The 16,141-nt window shown below is 43.6% G+C and overlaps 1 protein-coding gene and 1 pseudogene across 2 annotated transcripts; one reads left to right on the forward strand and one right to left on the reverse strand.

Annotated features, from left to right (window-relative positions):
- The first annotated feature begins 144 nt into the window (after positions 1–144).
- On the forward strand, positions 145–2,416 carry LOC140634723 (cyclin-K-like; annotated as a pseudogene).
- A 2,975-nt stretch (positions 2,417–5,391) lies between these two features.
- SELE (selectin E) lies at positions 5,392–15,749 on the reverse strand. Of its 2 annotated transcripts, XM_072830531.1 has the most exons (14): positions 15,627–15,749; positions 15,212–15,295; positions 14,260–14,646; positions 13,587–13,694; positions 13,011–13,196; positions 12,012–12,197; positions 11,723–11,911; positions 10,590–10,778; positions 10,284–10,472; positions 9,900–10,076; positions 9,293–9,403; positions 8,523–8,544; positions 8,343–8,415; positions 5,392–7,406 (listed from the first exon to the last, which is right to left on the reverse strand). In XM_072830531.1, the coding sequence occupies exons 2-13, from the start codon at positions 15,267–15,269 to the stop codon at positions 8,367–8,369; spliced, it is 1,851 nt and encodes a 616-aa protein (XP_072686632.1). In that variant the 5' UTR covers positions 15,270–15,295; positions 15,627–15,749; the 3' UTR covers positions 5,392–7,406; positions 8,343–8,366. The 2 variants fall into 2 exon arrangements, with proteins under 2 accessions (XP_072686632.1, XP_072686631.1); XM_072830530.1 differs by lacking the exon at positions 8,523–8,544 and having other exon boundaries at positions 8,343–8,435; positions 9,281–9,403.
- Between the last annotated feature and the right edge of the window lie 392 nt (positions 15,750–16,141).

The raw sequence follows: 16,141 nt of genomic DNA on the forward strand, positions 1-16,141 counted from the left end.
TTTAAGTTTTATTATTTTGTTGGATATCTTTGTTATTCTACTGGTTTGTTGGACATTCTTACTCTTCTTTGAAAGCTGAGATCTAGGATTTTCTTAGAAAGCTGGTTTAGGGCAGTCGGCGAGGAGAGACATCGCTAAGGGGCTTGCCTGAGGTGGGGGGATTCTAACATTTTCAGAAAATCTTTTGGAAAGAACAAGTCTACTTCAATAAATGAAGGAGAATAAAGAAAATTCAAGCCCTTCAGTAACCTCAGCAAACCTGGACCACACAAAACCATGTTAACTGGGATAAGAAAGACTTGGCTCCTATACCCTCACAGCTGGAGGGACTCGATCCAGCCACTGAGGCCCGGTGTCACCAAAAAGGGGTTCTATTCATCTTTGATGTGGGCACACGCTTGGGATTACACTATGATACCCTGGCAACTGGAATAATTTATTTTAATCGCTTCTACATGTTTCATTCCTTCAAGCAATTCTCAAGATATGTGACGGGAGCTTGTTGTCTCCTTCTGGCTGGGAAAACAGAAGAAACGCCAAAGAAATGTAAAGATATCAACAAAACACTTTGTAGTTTATTAAATGATGTACAATTTGGCCAGTTTGGAAATGATCCAAAGGAAGAAGTGATGGTTCTAGAGAGAATCCTACTCCAGACCATCAAGTTTGATTTACAGGTGGAACATCCATACCAGTTTCTCCTCAAGCAGCCAAACAACTCAAAGGCAATAAAAACAAAATTCAAAAGTTGGTTCAAATGACATGGACGTTTGTAAATGACAGTCTCTGCACGACCTTGTCACTAGTGGGAGCCAGAGATCATAGCAGTGGCAGTGATGTAACTCGCAGGACGTTTGTGCAAATTTGAAATAGGAGAATGGAACCTCCAAACCCATGTATAGGAGATGGTGGGAGCAGTTTGTGCAGGATGTCCCTGTGGACGTTCTGGAAGACATCTGCCACCCAATCCTGGATCTTTACCCACAAGGAAAACAACAGATGCCTCATCACACACCCCACCAGCTCCAGCAGCCCCCACGTCCCCAGTCTACACCGCAAGCGCCACAGGTGCCACCGCCCCAGCCAGCGCAGAAGGCCTCACAGCCGCCCGCCCACACAGCCCCCGCCGCAGCAGGGCCCGCAGCCCGACAAGCCGACCCGCACCCAGTCCTCCCGGCATCCAGTCCTCCCCGCACCCAGTCCTCCCCACAGCCAGTCCTCCCTGCACCCAGTCCTCCCCGCAGCCAGTCTTCCCAGCACGCAGTCCTCCCCACAGCCAGTCCTCCCCGCAGCCAGTCCTCCCAGCACCCAGTCCTCCCCGCACCCAGTCCTCCCCACAGCCAGTCCTCCCTGCACCCAGTCCTCCCCGCAGCCAGTCCTCCCAGCACTCAGTCCTCCCCGCACCCAGTCCTCCCCTCACTCAGTCCTCCCCGCAGGCAGTCCTCCCCTCACTCAGTCCTCCCCACACCCAGTCCTCCCAGCACTCAGTCCTCCCCGCACCCAGTCCTCCCCGCACCCAGTCCTCCCCACAGCCAGTCCTCCCAGCACCCAGTCCTCCCAGCACCCAGTCCTCCCGCAGCCCAGTCCTCCCCGCACCCAGTCCTCCCCGCACTCAGTCCTCCCCGCACCCAGTCCTCCCCGCACCCAGTCCTCCCCACAGCCAGTCCTCCCCACAGCCAGTCCTCCCGCAGCCCAGTCCTCCCCGCCCGCTGGCGAAGCCACCGTGGTTGTTTCTCCCAAGGAAGAGAGCAAAGCAGCAGAACCACCGCCACCTAAATCCCCCAAATTGAGAGCGCTCACCCTCCACTGCCTCCGGCCCACCCACCTGCAGACCCGAAGCCTCCCGTCTGGACCCCCTTAGGCGAGGCGGAGCCCCCAAGCCCTGTGGATGCCAGTGAGCTCCCCAAAGTCCAGATTCCTCCTCCGGCCCACCTGCCCCCGGGCACCTGCCGCCCCCACCGCCCTCCAGCTGCGTGACCGCGACGTCTACCACCAGCTCCTACATGTCAGGAGGGGGCCACCAGAGCCTGCAGTCCATGGTGAAGACCGAGGGCCCCTCGTATGGCACCCGGCCCCCAGCCTAGGGCCCGCCAGCGCATCTGCCCTGCCACCCACACGTCTACCCCCCCAACCCGCCCCCTCCCCTAGTGCCCCCTCCACCAGCCTCCTTCCCCCCTCCTGCCATGCCCCCCACTCCCCCTCCCTACAACCCCAACATCCCCCCCACCCCCACGCCTGCCCCCCACCCACGCAGTGCCCCTCCCCCTCCCCCAGACCTGGGCCTGCCACCCGCCAGCTACCCCCCTCCGGCTGTCCGCAACCCCCCCCCCCAGGAGGACCGCCTGTGCCGCCACCCATCCCCCCACCCGGCATGCCTCCAGTTGGGGGGCTGGGGCGGGCAGCCTGGGTGAGATAACGCGATGCCTTTTCTTTCCCTTGATTTTTAAAGCAAAATTTTTCCAATCAACTCGAAGAGTAGTTTAAGTGGGTAAGCAGCAGGGTACCTTCTAGAATACCAGCCAGTTGCAGTGTGGGAAGACACAGACCCGACCCTGAGATGAAATCGGGAGATCGTCCTCCGCGTCGGGAGAACGGGGCCTCCGCCCTAGTGAAAATGTTAACCAGCCGTATTGGCTCAAGAAATAGCTTCAGTAAGGAGTGAATTTCCTTCTAGAGATCAGTGCCTATTTTTCCTGGAAATGCCATTTCAAATAGTCCAGTTCCATCTGAAGTCAAGCTGTTGTCCTCACTTTCATTCTGTGATGTTCTCTCCCGACACCCAGTAGGTCAGACAAACCACTTTTTTTATTTAGAGATTTTTACATCCTTTGTATTAAACTTATTTTGAAGGGGGGCGGGGAAAGCAAGCTGGTTTAGGTCGTCTGGCACCCAGCCAAAACTACCTCCAGACTCCAGACTTGTACCATGGCTACATGATACACCGAAATTTCAGGCCCTTGTCGAAGGAAAGCGAGACCTCAGGTCCAACCAAATTTGGGATTTTGGGGGGTGTGGGGGCGTAGAGGAGTTATTTAGTGACATCTAAATAGATATACACATAATTTGTTCACTTTTCTATACATTTTATATCAAGTTAGATTTTAGAGGACTCAGACCACATCAGCTTAGCTCCTCACTAAGTTCCTTTCACTGAGTTCATCAGTGACGTTTTTTGGCTTTTATCAAAGCATTTTTGTATGGATGTTTTTGAGTCATATGGATGGATTTTGTATTTATTAAAAACATTTTTCTTGAGCATTCAGTGAAAATCTTGGCTTAAAGTTAGTACACATTCATCTATACCATGGAATATGATTCAGCCATGAAAAGGAGTGAAGTATTGATACATGGTATAGCGTGGATGTACTTTGAATGCATTACACTTGGTTAAAGAAGTCAGACACAAAAGGCCAGATATTGTGCAACCTCATTTTATGAAATATCTAGAATAGACAAATCCATAGAAATAGAAAGCAAACTGGTGGTTGGCAGGGGCTAGGAAGAGAGAGGAATGGGAACTGACTTCATGGGTATAGGGTTTTCTTTTGTTGAGAATATGTTTAACTAGATAAAGGTGGTGATTGCACAGCACTACGAAATGTACCACTCTGAATCACACACTTTACAATGGTTGCTTTTATGTTATATGAACTTCAATAATAATAATTTTAAAAATAGTGCACATTCAATCTAAAGAGAAGATTTTGGGTAAGCAAGGTCATAGGACATGTTAGCAGCCACTTGAATGGTGGTCAGAAGAGTGGTTTTTCGGGTATTCTGTGGTCCCCAAAGGGCAGAACTAGAATGATTAGGTGAGCATTATAAACCATCACAAAACCCTGGAGAGACTGAAGCCAATTCTGGAGGACTATTTGCCCACCGTGAGATGGTTGAATGAAGGGTCATGGAGTACCATTGACAGAAGAAGCCTTAGGTCCATAAAAAGGACCACTGGCCTTCCCTTGTGCCTATCCCCCATCACAGATGACTGCAAGGCTTACTTGTCCGTTGCTGCCAACCAAGGCTGTGTTCACTGCAGTTTCCAACATGAGTTTATCATGGGTAGAAGGAATTCATAGTCTCACCCAACAACCAGTAACCCCACAGCCTGGATGCCCAGTTCTCCAACAGCATCCTCCTTCACTCAGCTTAAACTACCTTAGTAGTTTGGTTGGACATAGTTGGACATAGCCTCAACTTTGACATCACCCAAAACTATATCAGCTCTAAAATCACATACTCCAGCATCTCACTCTTTAATTACTGCTGCCTATTCTTGTAGATCTAGTGTTCAAGTATCTCACTGGAACACTTGTCAATCGTACCTCATTGAACATCCAGGCCATTAACTAGTTCCTTTATTCCTTCTTTTTTTCTGTTCTGTTCTGTACTGTTGCCAAACATATCTTGTCTCCATAATTGGATTTTAAAACTTGCCTTCTGAGACAATTCATTCCATTTGAGAAAAAAGGTCCTGCTCCTTATTGTGAGCCCATCTGCATTTGTTTGTTCACTTACTCATTCATACATTCAAAAAATATTTGTTAAGTATCTACAGCATATTGGGAATATGCTACATTCTAGAAACACAGCAATGAACAAGGTCATTTGTTCCTACCCTTACGGAACTTAGAATCTAGTAGAAAAGACAGACATTAAGCAATTACACAAATAATTAGTTAATTAGAATTAAAGGAAGAAAGAAAAGTATGTGCTGTAAGAGCATTAAAGAGATGACCTAGTCTAAGCAGTCACTTGTCATGAAGGGACATTTGAGCAGAGAACCTGAAACCGGAGTAGGAGTCAAACAGGCAAAAAGTGGGGATCTCCTAGATGGGGAGGGTAGATAACTCCAGGTGAAAGAAGCCAACGTGTTCAAAAGCACCAAGTGGGCAGACACAGCTCTCCATTGTGGATAGAGTGTAACGCCTAAAGGGGGATGGTGTGAAATGAGGAGTGTAGATAGGCAAGACTAGATTTTGTGTGACTTGTGGTCTGTGACAATGACTTGGAACCACACAGTCCCTCCCAACAGCAAACTGAGACCCTGGAGACAAATGAGTTTTAGGGATTTTATCATGTAATCCAGGGATGGTGGTAAGGGTCTGTTCTGAGGCTGTCAGTGTGAATGGAATACAGCTGGTTAAGGATTATTAAAAGAGCTATTAATAGGAAGGATTTGGCACCATTGGGACATTATGAAGAAAAATAAAATCCCCTTTATTATATCCACAGCTCTGTTGTGGTGTTGGTTGCACCATCTTAAGAATATACCCCCCCAAAAAAGAATATACGCAAACTACTGGACTGTACACTTAAAAGGGTGAGTTTTATGGTATGTGAATTTTATCCAAATAAAATAGAACTTTTAAGAAAGGACCTACACCCAGATCTAAATACAAACATTTTTATTATCAAACTTTGTACTGCCATGTCAAATACAAAATAGGTATGGCATAAGCCTAAATAAATACATACTTTAAAAGCTATAAAATATTTTAAAATCATAATTTAAAATACTTTATCAAACCCAAACACAGACCACACTTACATTCCAGACAATATTTCCATTGCAGTATATACAAATATTCATATTTACAATATTTGAGCAATTTCAGAGAAAATGATACATAGGTATTCCATAGGTACCTATTCCATAGGTAGCTTTATTTCCCAGAGTTCTTTTGCCCTGTCAAAATCTCTGACGTTCTGACCCTTAGCCTCTTCTGTTTACTTTTGGCTTTGCCTTTGCCAACATGCAGCCAGCACTTAATCTGAAACTTTTATTTTTCAATACATGCTAAATTAGTGAAAGTGTGGGACAGTTTTGATTCTCACATCATTTGCAAGATGGAGCAAGAAGTTCTGGTGATGGACGGGCCAAGAATTTCTCACTGTCAATGATCAATTGAATCTTGGAGATTCCTTAGGAATTTTAAACTCCTTTATACATAAATATAAACACTCATACAGACTTTCCTTTCTTCATGAACATCCTAATAAACAAAATAACTCAATTAGGGAATAAATATTAAAAGTCTTCACTTTTTAAAAAAATCCACTGGGCAAATCTTTTACACAGTGAGTTCCTACCATGAATTTAAAATTTTATGTAATATTCAAGAATTATATATTGACACATTGCACCTGACAAGCATCTTTGTAAGAATGCAAAGTACATCCATATTTCTATATGTTTTTTTCAACAAAGATATTCATAAAAGTGTACCTTAACTGGTTTGCATTTATGTTTACATAATACATAAATGGCCTCACGGAAGTTTTTCATCATGGAAAACCACATACCTCTGAAAAAATAGCTGACAGTGTACAAATATATGCCATGCAGGTTCTACTTTCCTGATACTACTCATATTTTTATTTTTTTTTAAAGTAGGCTCCACATCCAGCATGGAGCCCAATGAAGAGCTTGAACTCATGACCCTGAGACTAAGACCTGAGCTGAGGTCAAGAGTCAGATACTTAACTGACTGAGCCACCCAGGTGCCCCACTATTCATGTTTTTAAAAGCAACTATAGTAAAAACATTCACAACTTTACACTGATTCACGTAATACTGGGGACAGCATTTGCCCCTTTTAAAAATGAATTTACTACAGATATAACATTAGAGTCCCTTCATAAACAAAGATCCCTGATAAGTAACTTTTACCCTATCATAGCTCTAACATGCATATATTTTAAAGTCTCTAAACACTTACACTGAATTAAGAATTAGGGAAAATTGTACTTTAGCCAATGCAAATAAAAGAACACTTTAAAATCTCTAAGAACACTTTAAAATGCACTGAATCCCACAGGGGTAAAAGGGATTAGGACTGTGTTTAGCAATCCTTGCACAAAGTATTAAGCAGGATTTCCCCATGTACTCGCCTGTGGGCATTTAAAATATTTTTTTGCATGTTGGTGATAGAATATCTTTGACCAAGTTGTTTCCCCTAAACTCCTTGGCAATTATTCATCCCAGTGACAGCAACCGTGTAATCAGTAGTTGAGACACAGTGAGGAGCAAAAGAAAGAAATAATATCACAAAATACTGTTTCTCTGCTGAGATCTCACAGTGAGCAGGGAAGAGAGTTAGAACAGGGATTCGGAGATTCCAGAGCCTGAGTCTCTTCACTTTTGCCTGGAAGAGAACATGTTTTCCCTCCATCAGCCAACATTTTCCAGATGCCGAGAAGAGGAAAGAGAAAGCTGAGTCTTGCTGGTGGCAGGCTGGCCTCACCCACTGGAGTTTGGAACGTTGAACTCCTCATGGGGGCCATGCTCTCAGCTGTAAAGGTGGCAGGTTGTGGGAGGTGAGAAGTGCCAGGAACCAGAGGAGTGCTCTCTGTCTCTACCATCATCAGAGTATTGTTCTAGTTCCCTGGAGGTACCGGTGTTCCTGCGAAGGAAGGGTGCATGCCATCAGGACACTTAATATTCTGCATCAATAGCAACAACAAAATTCACCTTCTAGCACAAACCACTGTGTTCACTGTCACTGGGGAGTCCAAATTTGAACAACAAAATCCTATTCTGTTAGGGCAACTAATCTATTCTGTATGATACTATAACAATGGATACATGGCATTATACACTTGTCAAAACCTGTGGAATATACAAAACCAAGAAGAATTCTAACTAAACTGTGGACTTTAGTTAATAATAATGTATCAAAAAAAATAATAATAATGTATCAATATTGGCCCATCAATTGTAACAAAATGCCACACTAGCTTGAGTTGTTAATAACAGAAGAAATTGGAGCAGCAGGGGGGTATGTTGGAATTCTAGTTTTTGCTCTCTTTTTCTGTAAATCTAAAACCGCCTAAAAATATAAAGTCTATTAGTTCACAAAATCTATTCAGGGAGGACTTGATTCTTCCAAACTCTCACAAAGCTGAGCAGAGTGGCCAAAAACACAGTTCTAGATCTAGACTACCTCGGTTTGAATTCTGGCTCACTAGCTTTGAAATTTCAGGCAAGTTATGTAACTTGTCTGTGCCTCATATTCTTCATCTATATGATAAGAAATATAGCAACAGTCCCTATCTCACACAATTCCTATCTTAGGGCAGTACGTAGAAAATAGTAAATATCACATAAGTGTTAGCTATCATTATTCTTATTAACTTTCACAAGGGAAATCACTATGTAAAGGCCAGATCCGTGCTGCTTTCCCCTCCTTCTACAAAGAAATGAAACAGCTTTCCATAAAACACTGTGAAGATGGTAATACTCTGCCTCAGAAAATAGGCAGGTTTGGAGAATTCAAGGAGCAACAGAACACGAAGAACAGATACGTTCTCTCAAAATCGTATGTGATTTCAAATCTTACCTCATTCCTTTGGACTTAAAATAACTACAAAGGCATGTGATAGGATCCGTCTGATTGAAGGCTCTGGCAACTGCTGTGGAATACATGAGAACACTAAGTCAAACACTGTTTTCCAACACAAACAGATAAAAAAATGTACAGAATAGTCAATGGCATGCTTCAGACAAGGATACAACTCACCTGGCAGGAACAAATTTCTTTGCTGCAAGAAAAAGAAAACCATTAATTTGGACTAAAAGACTTTTAAGAACTTATCAAATTCAGAAACAATATGGCTCTATTCACCAGGGAACACCATTCCTTTGGGGACCCTGTAATAATCAGAGCGCAAACACATCTTGGTGACATGCAAAGCACACGCTCATCCTAAGGGCTCAGCGGATAGCTGTAGCCTCAGCTTGTCAAGTTCACCTGCCAGTTTTTCATGAGAAGTCCCAAATCTAGATTTTATGTGCGATTTCCCATTTTATAAATGTCAGAATTTAACTCGAAAAATAATAAATATTCTGTAAGCCAAACAACTCATAAGTGTAGCTAGATATGTTTGCATAAGTCCCCAGGAGATACCCCACATTTAAGCCTGTATTCCAAATAAATATTTTGGAAATGTTTAGCCATTTCCTGGGAGCACTAACTACATAAGTCTGACTGCACAGCTCCCAAGGGAACCACAGAATTCCGGTGAACAGCATCCCTTAGAGTTGTCCGCTGTTAACTTTTATTTTTCCTAAAACTCTTCCCACTTTGAGTTGTACTATACACCCTTTCTCTAAGACCATGGCTCAATTAATGGCAGTTTATTAGTGTTTATCTAGCAACTCGAGTCTAATTACTATTTTTTTTTCTAATTACTATTTAAATGTGCAAGAGAAAACAGGATTCATCAGTGAGGGGGGAAAAGACATTTTTCAAAAACATTTTGGGTGGGATACACTCACAAGCTCCCTTACCTCTCTTCCGCAGGCGTTTCAGGAGCCAGAGGAGAAATGAGGCTACTGTCAGGAGGGAGGTCCCCCCAGCAGTGAGTCCAACTGCCAAGGGAATGCTGGACTCCGTGGGAGCTAGGCAAACAGTGGAGGAAGAACTGTCATGAGAAGGAACTGAATTTAAAGTCTTTCTGTTTTGGCCATTTGCCCTTTCCTTTGCACATTGATTAGCCATCAACTTCAATACATAAGGAGGAGGCATGGTAGGTACTAAAGGCCTCTGAGGTCAGCCCAAACCACCCGTGCCAGACGATATCCCGCCACTGCCATGAGAGCTCTTATCTGCCAGAACCCACTGCTCCTCGGTCAATACTGCATGGGTGCTCTCTCCCTTACTTGGTTTCCCTTCTTTGACCGGTATCTCCCCTTTTTCCACTTGTCAGAATGTTACCCATTCTGTTACCCGTACCCCTTGTCACTTGCCACCTCTTCTGTTTCCTCTGTATCACCACAAAATTAAATATTCTCCAGCTTATTAACCTTGGGAACCTTTCTGATTTAATGAATGGTTCATTGCTTTCCCCTTCTTCTTTCCAGTCCCCCAGACAACCAGTGCCAATCAGGGCTTCACCTTCACAGGTAGGCAGCATCCCAGACCAGTGTCCCGTGGCGTCACACATCAGAGCTGCAGAGCCATTGAGTGTCCATCCTTCAGGACATGCAAACGCACATACAGCACCAAACACAGGCTCCCCACTGCAGCTTATGTTCATCTTTCCGGAAACTGCCAGACTTGAACATTGCACCACTGCAAATGATGAGCACATAGGTAGATGTTAACAAAAATCTCCTGGGAAAATGGCTAAAACTGACTGAAAAGTCATCAGTAAACATAACATATAAGCACTTAGTTTTCAGCATGTAGGGAATTAGGATCAAGCCCCGTGGGGCAATACTGCTTCAGATACATACAAAGTATTTGACCTAACTCCTTAAAGTCTAAACTCAGTCCTACCTTGGCAAGAGGGGACCTCCTGTGACCACCGTCCCTGAGATGTGCACTCAAGCTGAGCTGACCCATGTAATTCAAAGCCTTCCTCACAGCTGAAGGCACAGGAGGACTTGTAGGTGAACTCTCCAGTAGAGGAATGGGCACACCTCACCAAGCCGTCCTGGGGCTGCTGGACAGCATCACATTTCACAGCTGGAAGACATGAGTGAGCACATTAAAAGTCTGTATCAGGCAGCAGCAGGTGTCTCACATAATCAAATCCTGAGCTCTTCAATAGTTTTTATCTTAATATTAAAGCAAAAACTTTACCTTCACATGTGGGCTCTTCACTGTCCCATTTGCCTGTGAGGCCACACTGGAGTGTTTTGGATCCCTTCAACACAAATCCCTTCTCACAGAAGAACTCACAGCTGGACCCACTTTGGAAACTTCCAGAAGCACCAGGAAGACAGCTCATGTAGCCTCTCTCTGGGCTGGACAAGGCCTTGCACTGAGAAGCTGAGACATCAAAATGATGGTCAGAAAAGATTGCAGTGGAACTGGCGAGTCCTTGGAATTTGATGAATGAATCCATTCATTTTGGACAAAGCAATGCTCAGAGATACCAAGGCTCTTCATTAATCCCTGGACAACCGGGAAGATGACTGTTTTCTTTGAATGCCAGCCCCTTCATTGATAATGGCCCTCGGTAAAGGACAGCCTTTAAGAGAACCAGTGGATCCTGAGCACTGTTCTGACATTTGAAAGAAGTTACAGTCAAGAGAAAGATTTTACATAGTCAGAGACCAACTTATGGGTCCTGGATGCTAATGGATGATGCCAAAATATAAGGAAGGTAAGGAGGCAGCACATAAAATGTGTCTGCTTTGCAGTTTGGCTTTGGTCTTGTGGCTTCTTACCACTAGAAATGATTGTGTACAATATCTGGCTGTAAGAATACCAGTTTGTGATAGCTTGCTTTCAACATCACTGCTCTTGCTTTAAAATGAATTAAGTTTTAGCACTTAGGCATGTATTAAGGGTGTCTTTATGTATGACACCACACTTGGTGCATTCTCATCACTGCTAATTATGAGCAGTTTCAGAAGAAAAGTATTAAGAGTTTTAAAATCAAGTCATGTTCTCACAATCCCACTTTAAATCTTCTCATGTGATTTCCCCTTAGATTAAGCTCTCTGCCCACTCCATAGCAATGTCTACAAAGCTCTATTTGCTCGGCACAGTCAAGAAACCTGCAAAGCATGCACTCTCAGTATATACAATCCTTTCCCCAGGTAAGCTTTGGTTCTTTTGTATGAAACTCAAAATAGAAGATGAATGTTGCCCATCACATCTGATTACTCTAGTCAAAGTAGGCATCTAGTTTCATTTTAACTGCCCATGTTTGAAGATCGCTGCCCTTTCAGGAAGGGGATGTGTAAAGGAGGAGCTCTTGGGCTTACCTTTACAAACTGGGACTTGCTGACTCCATTGTCCTTGTGCAGTACATTCAATTTGGGCTGGCCCTTGCATCAGGAAGCCTTCGTTGCAGGTGAAATTGCAGGAGGATCTGACGGAGAACTCACCAGCAGGGGAATGGCTACAGCTCACAGACCCATTCTGAGGATGGCCGATGGCACCACATGTCACAGCTGTAACATAGGTAATCATGGACATTAGCAAGTCTGACCATTTAAAGTACAAGTTGAGAAAAAAATGTTTACAGTAAATCTTGCTATGGAGCCATTCTACCTTTACATGTTGGCTTCCTGTTGTCCCAGTTCCCGGATGAGGTACACTGGAGGCGCTTGGGTCCCATTAGTTCAAATCCTTCTTCACACTCAAAGGTACATGTCATGTTCCATGGGAAGTTTCCAGAGCTTTGGAGACAGTCCATGACTCCATTGGCAGGATTTGTCAAAGCACTGCACTCAACCACTGAGGATTGAGAAAGCATCATGAATTTTACAGAAGAATGATACGTTCACTTCCTATTGAGTTGAAGTTTATAACAGGGCAAGGAAGCAGCCTTTGAACAGCAGATCCCAAAGTCCTAGGTTAATTCTTGGAAGCATGCACAGACACAATAAAGCTTTTATGCTTTTTCCTAATACCTTCATCTTCCCTGATTGATTTATACTTTGACTATGCTGAGTGGTCTCTGGCCTGTGTTAACATACCTCATCATGTCTCTGATCTATTTTAAGGCAAAAACAAAGAAAAATAAACAGATTCTAGATCAGGATTTATGACTAATGGTGACAGCAAGAATACTGACATACACAACACATTCATTTATGTCAGCCCAGCAGGACCTGGAGACAAAAAGTTTCCATCTCCAGCTTAGAAAGATAAGCCTGAGGAAACAAACAAACAAACAAAAAAAAAAAAAAACGCTGTCAGGACTGCTTGACTACCATGGTCTTCAATTTATGTACTGCATTGAGAGAGGCTGGGCAGGGGGAGAGAAGTCATGAAGATTTCTCAAAGTGTGGTGCCACTGCTATAGGCATTCCCTTACACACCACCAGAGCCTCAGAAGCACCCATCTCAAACATGGAATAAAAAACTCTCTCAACCCAAGCAGGTGCCCTTTTGGCCACACAAGCTGGCTGGGAGAAGAAGTCTTATTAAAAACAATAACAAAAAGAACTTTCCCTGGAGTTTTGAAAATGTTGTAAGTTGGATCAAAAACCAAGGCAACAGGGATGAGTTAGAGAATGCTGTGTGTGCATTTGGAGAGAGGTTTACCATTGCAGGCTGGAGGAGAAGCGCTCCATTCCCCTGTGGAAGTGCACTGTGTGGCTTCCGTGCTGCTTGGGAGGTAACCCTTGTCACAGCTGACAAAGCAGGAAGAATTGTAGCTGAAGGTCCCCAGAGGGTGAGTGCAAACCAGGCTTCCGTGCTCAGGGGCCTCCTGGGCTTGACAGGTCACAACTGAAAGGAGAAACCACGTCAGATCTGCTCTCTATCACCCAGCATAAAATAAGAAAGTCCTGGAAACTGTAACTACAATTTATCAAATGCCTCCTATGTGCCAGGCACTATGCATTCATTCACATAGACCTAACTATTGGGGTTCATACTATTATTACCACCCTCATTTTACAGTGAGACAGCTGGCACTCAGGGAGTTTAACTACCCAGTCCAGGTGCTGTAAGTAATAGTGGTTTTGAAGCCAAGGCATGATGGCCTTGGCTCTTACGCACCACATGACACTACATGTCCCAGGGAAGGGAAGACATGCACACCTGATACCAAAGTCATCTAGGACACAGGATAGTGCTACCAACTCAAGTGAAGGAATGGGTGAAACGAGGACTTACCTTGCTCACACCTGAGACCTCTGAAGCCAGGGTGGCACTTGCATGTGTAGTTGTTGACAGTCTCCACACACTCACCATGGCCGCTGCAGGATGTAGGGGTACAGGCAGCTGCAGAAAACACAATCCATGATGTGGAGGATCATCATTGTGCTTGTTATGCTTTCCCTTGGACTTAGGATCAGCAGTGTGTGACAGAGGTGTCACCAATTATAGGGACTGCCAGGGATTTTAACTGAAGTGCTTCACATAACGCCAGGGCTCAGCTATCTTAAACCTTGAGGTTAATGTAGAGATATCAGGGGTATAGCTGTCACTGGCATCAAGAATAGAAAATTCCCTTTATCATAAATTTGAAAGATAGTTCTCCTTCTACACATAAATGAGTAAAGTGTGTCGTATGTGTATACACTATACACATACATATACAATATATATATAATACTATATATGTATTGACGTACATATATGCATATGTGTACACATATGCTTTCTTGCCTACATGCTTTCCTACATTCACACAAAGAAGCAAAAAGATATAATGTACCAAATAGAATGCTTTAAAATTGTATTTTTTAGAACAGAAAATTACCATAGTAGAGACCAGATTTTTCATGCTGTCAACAACTTGTCAAGATGCCCACAGCCTGAACCTCTCTCCCACAGCAGCCCATACCTGTGTAACATAAGGCAAGCTTCTTTTTGTCACATCTCTCGTCATTCCACTTCCCCGAGTCCTTGTCCCTCTTGATGTAGATCTCCACACAGTCTTCATCGTTTTGCTTATTGTTTGGTTCACCAGGAGCCCAGTTCTTGGCTTCTTCGGTCAGTAGCTTCTGGGTCCCTATCCAGGTCCACTTCTTGTTGACCTTCCTGATTCCAATCCAGTAGTAAGTTGGTGTATAGCTGAACATGGAGTTCAGGTATTTAATCTCTTCCTGGTTTTGAATCGCGACAAGATGTGTGTACCTTTGCTGACAGTAAGTACTAGCCTCGTCAAAAGTCATGGCTTCTGTGGAGGCATTGTATGACCAGGCTCCACCCTCTTTAAATAGGAGAAGCACTAAAGGGGAAAGGATGAAAGGCATGGGAAGGTTAGCACTGCTATGGTTTGACTGTATTAACTGGGCTTTTTACAATCTTATTGTCATCATACAGTGTCCTTTGGAATGTCTCAAATTTTTTTCACCTTTTCCAAAGTAAGAAGGGGTACAGATGAGAAACTACCATAAACTACACCTATCTTTAGTGGTTGAGCCTCCCTGCGCTCATCCACCATAATCTATCAGTATGTCCACTACGGTAGAATAATAATCAGAGTAACTAAGCTTTTTGAGCACTTAATACACACCATTAAGCACCGTCTGATGCCCTTTCTGTGATGCTGGCTCCTCACAATGCCTCTGGGAAATAGGCTATCTATGATCAACACTTTATACATTAGGAAGCTGAGAGACAAAGAGGTCAATTGCCCCTGGCCCAGGCTGGAACACATTGTGTAGAGAGGCCAGAGATGCTGCTAAACATCCTACAATGCACCAGCTCCCTGTGAGGAGCAGATATTCTGTCTGAAATACCAGTAGTGTCAAGGATGAGAAACTCTGGTCTAACAAATGACACTGACTTACCAAGAGTAAGAGCAGGGAGAAGCTGTGAAGTGATCATGACTTCTAGAGTTCTTTTCATCAAAAAATTAGTCTTGAAATGACTTTCTGTGGAGAGAGGGAGTACAAAATTCATTATAGAAAGAAATATTAGGTAGCCGGTTACTGAGATCATTCTACAATGATGTTTTTAGCAGTATCATGAGATTTTAGGTAAAGGATAACAGTGCCATCATCTTTGTTTCAAAGAAGTTGACTGGATTGCACACATACAAAATTAAAATTTTCATCATGTAGATGAAAGAGAAAAGCCAGAGTTTAATGAGTCTGAATATAACAAGAACCTGAACAAGTCTTTTTGTCAAAAGGCTTTCTGCATCTCTATTCATATGGATAATCTTGTTTCATGGCCACCCCCATAAAGACACTTTGCACTTACTATTCTGTGAAGCGGTGGTTTTGATGCCGATTTGATTCTTGATTGTGTCACTGCTGCTTCTGTCTCGTACCAGTTCACAGGTCTGATGTGAAGTCAGCCAAGAACAGCAGAGCACTGCTCCTGTTGGAGCCCCTTTATAGGGAAGCTCGCTTCCTGTGAGTAATAGGAGGATATGTCCAAGCCCAGTGAAGAGGAATTCCCCAGCAGCATCCAAAAAGTTTCCCGGGAATATCCATAACGCCAAAAAATTACAGTGATGTCAGAAACTCTAAGCCTCCAAACTAATTCTTCTTTGCTCACATGCCCTTTTATTTTACATTAATCCTATTAATATGGCATACATTTGGGGTTTAAATTTTAATAACATAAAATTGATGTCTTTAAAAAGTTTAAAAACTTTGCTAATTTAGCAGCATCTCTCCTGTAATTGTGGTGGTAAGCACACGAATTCCACGAAAAGAAGCAAAACTCAGACTTAGTTTTATTATCTGTGGACTACCATTCTTAATTTTCTC

Source organism: Canis lupus, chromosome 6, assembly GCF_048164855.1.
Source record: "Canis lupus baileyi chromosome 6, mCanLup2.hap1, whole genome shotgun sequence".
In the NCBI taxonomy this organism is placed as follows: domain Eukaryota; kingdom Metazoa; phylum Chordata; class Mammalia; order Carnivora; family Canidae; genus Canis; species Canis lupus.

Excerpts from the sequence above, each read along its gene's own strand:
- SELE (XM_072830530.1), bottom strand. The coding sequence starts at position 15,269 with ATGAAAAGAACTCTAGAAGTCATGATCACTTCACAGCTTCTCCCTGCT. Across the intron at positions 10,473-10,589 it reads TGAAGAGCCCACATGTGAAG|CTGTGAAATGTGATGCTGTC; the intron begins GTAAAGTTTTTG and ends CATGTCTTCCAG. Across the intron at positions 8,436-9,280 it reads GAAGAGAGGTAAGGGAGCTT|TGTTCTCATGTATTCCACAG; the intron begins GTGAGTGTATCC and ends TGTTTGACTTAG.